This window comes from Lolium rigidum, chromosome 4, assembly GCF_022539505.1.
Source record: "Lolium rigidum isolate FL_2022 chromosome 4, APGP_CSIRO_Lrig_0.1, whole genome shotgun sequence".
Classification (NCBI taxonomy): domain Eukaryota; kingdom Viridiplantae; phylum Streptophyta; class Magnoliopsida; order Poales; family Poaceae; genus Lolium; species Lolium rigidum.
In genome coordinates this window covers 257,822,228-257,826,902 of record NC_061511.1, presented here as the reverse complement: position 1 = coordinate 257,826,902, position 4,675 = coordinate 257,822,228, and the positions used below count along the sequence as shown (strand labels likewise).

Below are 4,675 nucleotides of genomic sequence, written 5' to 3'. Positions count from 1 at the left end.
TTTAAAAATCGTCTGATTCAACGATTAACCAATTAATCGCTACTCATGCTCACTGTTCACCGATTAGGCGATAAACTCATTTATCGATTAATCGGCCGATATATCTATTAATCGCTAATCGTCAGCTGATCGAGTTGACACCCATAAACGATTTCCTCAACATTGCTTTTCTGAAGGCAGTCAGCCAAATATAGATAACAAACTATAGACCTGTAAATACCACTAAAAATTCTCCCATAATTTTAATTTTCCATTTAAGGATCAAATGAACTGAGCTAATAGTGATCGCGCGGGTGGTTTTTGGATGGCCTAATCCATCTTCTCATAAAACAACGAAGAGCCTTGCAGTTTAAGAAAAAACTACAGAACTTTAGGGCCGGCCTAGCGAAAGTGTTAAGCCCAACCAGGCCTGCGCTGTGGAGAAACAGCGCAAAAGGTACGCACACACATACGGCAGGGTCAGACGATAGCTCACTGTTGGCTTAAAAACGATAGTTTACTGAATCTGAATCCTCAAATGGCAATGGCACACACCAGCATGAAATGTTTCCGAATGTGCCAAAGCTGCGAAATTACAAACAACACAAGCGGCTCCATACATTATTCGGATGCACATCACGATGCTCTTTACCCACACAACCCCAAGCATGCATCCTGGTTCACTTCGCTGGCGAACCTAACACTTCTCCTTGATGACTGTCACAGGGCACGACGCGTTCGACAGCACGTAGTTTGTCACACTTCCCAGAAGGATCCTGCAGTATCGCCAGGCAATGAAGGGGTCAGCAAAATGTGAATCAAGCCTAGAACTGTTAGGTGCTATTTGGCGGTGGGTGGATGATCAAGTTCTGACATCTGAATACAGTGCATAAACAGTTGCAGGTTACAGAAATGTAATGGAGTTTGTTTTGACTTCTGGATCCTGGATGATTTACTACGCAATGGCTGATCCAGAGGGTCTACTGTTTTGTTATGGTAGTGGTAAGCAGGTTGATTTCGACCAAAGCAAGCTTGCTCCTAGCTACACAATGGCATCATAAGTTATCAGTTATCCTGAATGCATGCCAGCGGCTAGAGCCTACAGTAGTACAGTTAATTACATAATTAAACTACTGTTCGTAATTTGAAATACATAATTAAACTACTGTTCCTAATGTGGAATACTACACAATTAAACTACTGCTCTAAATGACACTAGGAAGTGTGTCCAAGGGTTACTCTAAATTACTGTTCTAATTAAACTACTCTTTTAAATGACACAAGGAGTACGAATGGCCGATGGGGATCAACTTGTAATTAATGTAAAATACGTTTGACTTTTAACTTATTAAAAAAACTCACAGCTATGGTGTATATTTAAAAATGAAATTGTAATGATATTTGGATGTGGACACTCTCCTACCAGGATAACTCTAAACGAACTCGTCAAGCTATGCAACTGAAGTCATATAACCAGAACTACCGAAAGTCAAAAGTCTAGTACTCGTACTTTCTTTGTTAATTCTGAATCTTTCTTCGTGAAAATATATTTATGCTAGATCTTGAATCGTCGGCAGAAACACTGTAGTTGCTGACCAACCCTACTACATTATTCTGATGATAAAACTCTTACAGAAGAGCAATTTAATCCCCCCCTCGCGTTTCAGATGACCGCATAAACAATCCGGTAAGCACGATGCAGGAAACCACACCTCGTGCTAGTTCATTGTGCAAAGGAACAACTTGATGATCCATGTGGTACTAACTGCTGATTAGCTGTGAGCCCCTATTGTAATTGAAAAGAAAATGCAACTGTATGTCGCATTTCCTGTATTAAAGGCGAAAGGCCCTCCCGGACAGAAGTACAGCTCAGTACTGCGACGTGATTGGATGCAATAATTCATTGTAAAGCATGATCCAGGTGTGCAATTCTGCGATGACATTTCTTCCAGCACAAGGTAGTGGGTCGACTCCTACAGTATATCGTGGTTTAACTAGTGTTCCGCGAGGCATTGACTTGGTATGCAGAAGAAGTATTCAAGCAATGCTCCATGCGAATTATATTAGCCCTTAACTTATACCCACAGCTTGATGATGTGAGGATTGCTTATCTGAACCAGGATACCGTATTTTACTTGAGTAACAAAGTACTGTAGCAATTAAGGGTTTGCAATTCGACTCTTGAGACGTTAGAAGCAACATTTCAGCAGCGGCAGTTGTACAATAATTATACCTCTGGATGGTGCCGAGGCCGCGGCTGCCCATGACGATGGTGTCGATCCTCTGCTCCTCGACCGCCTCGCAGAGCTTCTCCCTGGCGTCGCCCCAGTATATCTTGGCCACCACCTTGAGCTGCTCGTCAGGCCAAGAACAGAAATGAAGCACGTTAACAGTCAGTTACTCAGTTGACGAGGTTCCTCCGTGCTCGATCGATGAAAGGATCGAAACGCTTACACACACACACATACCTCCAGCTGGCGCGCGGCGGTGTCGAGCATGTCGAGCACCTCGGCGTCGCACTTGACGCCGTAGGTCTGCATCACGGCCGGCTCCCGGAACTCCGACAGAGGGATCAGCGCTGCGGCAGATCAATCAGTTAGCTCTGAGACATAGGCACATAGCCACAAGACACAAGGAGGGGAGCTGCAGATGGGTGCGAGTGAGGGTTTGTAGAGGGGAGTGTGCTAGCTTACGGGATCCTGACTTGGCCCAGAGGGCGGCGCGCTTGGCCTCGTCCCCGGTGGAGTGCTGGACGACGAGGACGACGAGGGTGTCGCCCCGGCGGAGCAGGTTCCGGATGGCCCACTCCAGCGCCCGCTTGCTGCTGGGCGAGTAGTCCATGGCCACCCCGATCTTGCGCACCCCGTCCTCGTCCTTGCCGCAGCTGGCCATCGATCCGATCCGATCAAGCCCTCCTGGCTGAAACGCGCTGTGGTTTACCTTGCTTGCTCTTCTCACTCGGTGAGGTGGTGAGTGTTGCTGTACTTGTGGGCTGATCAGCGAGGGTGACAAGTACTTATGGATGAAGGTCTCGTGGTGGGTTGGAAGACGAGACCGCGCGGCATGTTCCACCGCGTGCGGCACGTCGGATTGGTTTGGTGTGACCAGACCAGAGGGTGGCATGGCATGGCGCGGCACCGGGTGGCAGTTGACGCGCCTCGTGCACTCGAATCTTAGCACGCCACGCCACGACCCGGGCATCGCGCGCGCGCGCTGGACGCCGGACAGGACGACGTGGAGGCCGCCGGCCGGTAGATAGATAGGGTTCGACCACAGTGAAAAACTGTGGACGCCTCGGCATTGGGTCGGCGGCCACGCCGACGCCAGGCTAGCGTCCCGGCGACCGTCCGTCACAAACGGTTGAGACTGTACAGAGGTTTGTTGGGCTTGCGTGTACGAAGGCGTTTTCTTAACCGCGTCTGCTGCGTCACACGTGATCATCCATGCCGATGGGCCACCGTTTCCATTCCATCTCCCTTGCGCTCCACCGTCCATTGTTTGGCTCACCGGCCTTTCATGCTTTTGGCTAAACAGGATAAGCACTGCTGCCACTCATTGCAACCTGAGTAATGGCGATGAGAACGACATGTCACGGATGAACCTGAGTATATCTGGAAGGAACGCACAGCTCAGCTATAATCTTTGGCTATTCATGACCCGTATTCATCGTGCAAGCAATGCAGTTTATTAATGGCAAATTCTCTGATTTATTTTGTTCTGTTCTGTTTTGTCATACACGTGCCTTGACAGGGCACTGTGTCATGTCATCTGCCCGTCTCAGGCAAGCACATGCTGTTTATTATGAACAATTTTTTGAACAAAAAACCTGAAGTTTTTTAATTTGAAGTTTTTCAAAATTAAAAAATTAACAAATAGGAAAGAGAAAAAATAATTTAGCAAAAAAACTTTCCATGGGCCGGCCCACGAGCGAGCGGGCGCGGTGGAGCTGTGCTTGCGGCGGTTAATCCCGCACGCACTGAAGCGGCGTATAGGCACTCCCATATAGGGCCCCGGTGGAGAGCTCCCGTGCCAGTAAGCCAGAGCAAAACAACCATTTTTGGGCTGGAATCAACAGATCCACAGGACCGATTGCTTCAACTACAAAGCTCGGGCTTTCTGCTTCATTGAGGACAACCGAAGAAAGGCTAGGCCCATGCCGTCCAGCCCAGCAAGGACACATTTGGGCTCAGTACTGGCAGTAGGATTCCAAGTTTTAGAAGGAAAAAAAAACATCGATGGTGCTGCCGTTCTGTAGCCCAGATCATCTTCTCCCAGAAGCTTATCAGCTCACTGCCTCGGAGCTGACGCCAAGAAACACTGATCGCTTTCTCGAGTCAATCCGCTGGGGGCGCGACAAGCGAATGATGGCGTAGCAAACAGAGACGTCAACATGGGCACTGTGGGCTCACGACAAGAGTCGAACTTATCCATCGCCTCGAAGCCACTACCACCAACGCGTACACAAACAGGTCTCTTGCGTCTTCCATTCCGTAGTCCAGTTGCCCATACCTACATCTTTTTCGAAAATCCAACAATGTGACGAGTGATCAAGTTTTCAGAAGAAAGTTAACATTGACGGTACAAAGCTGATTTCGTTAGATACATCATGAAAAACATTTTTGTATTGTACTAAATAATATTTTAGAAGTACTCATTTGAACTATATGTCAATTCAGCATGTGAAATTTTTGTTAGT

At 47.7% G+C, this 4,675-nt stretch overlaps 1 protein-coding gene across 1 annotated transcript; it reads right to left on the bottom strand.

Annotated features, from left to right (window-relative positions):
- Positions 1 to 462: 462 nt before the first annotated feature.
- LOC124650333 (universal stress protein PHOS32-like) lies at positions 463 to 2,987 on the bottom strand. Its single transcript, XM_047189868.1, has 4 exons — positions 2,673 to 2,987; positions 2,448 to 2,557; positions 2,213 to 2,331; positions 463 to 755 (listed from the first exon to the last, which is right to left on the bottom strand). The coding sequence occupies exons 1-4, from the start codon at positions 2,869 to 2,871 to the stop codon at positions 677 to 679; spliced, it is 507 nt and encodes a 168-aa protein (XP_047045824.1). The 5' UTR covers positions 2,872 to 2,987; the 3' UTR covers positions 463 to 676.
- Positions 2,988 to 4,675: the final 1,688 nt, after the last annotated feature.

Bases quoted from the DNA above. Each gene is read 5' to 3' on its own strand.
- LOC124650333 (XM_047189868.1), bottom strand. From the start codon at position 2,871: ATGGCCAGCTGCGGCAAGGACGAGGACGGGGTGCGCAAGATCGGGGTG. The intron at 2,558-2,672 runs GTAAGCTAGCAC...GATCTGCCGCAG, and splicing joins CTGGGCCAAGTCAGGATCCC to CGCTGATCCCTCTGTCGGAG. The intron at 2,332-2,447 runs GTATGTGTGTGT...CCTGACGAGCAG, and splicing joins CCGCCGCGCGCCAGCTGGAG to CTCAAGGTGGTGGCCAAGAT.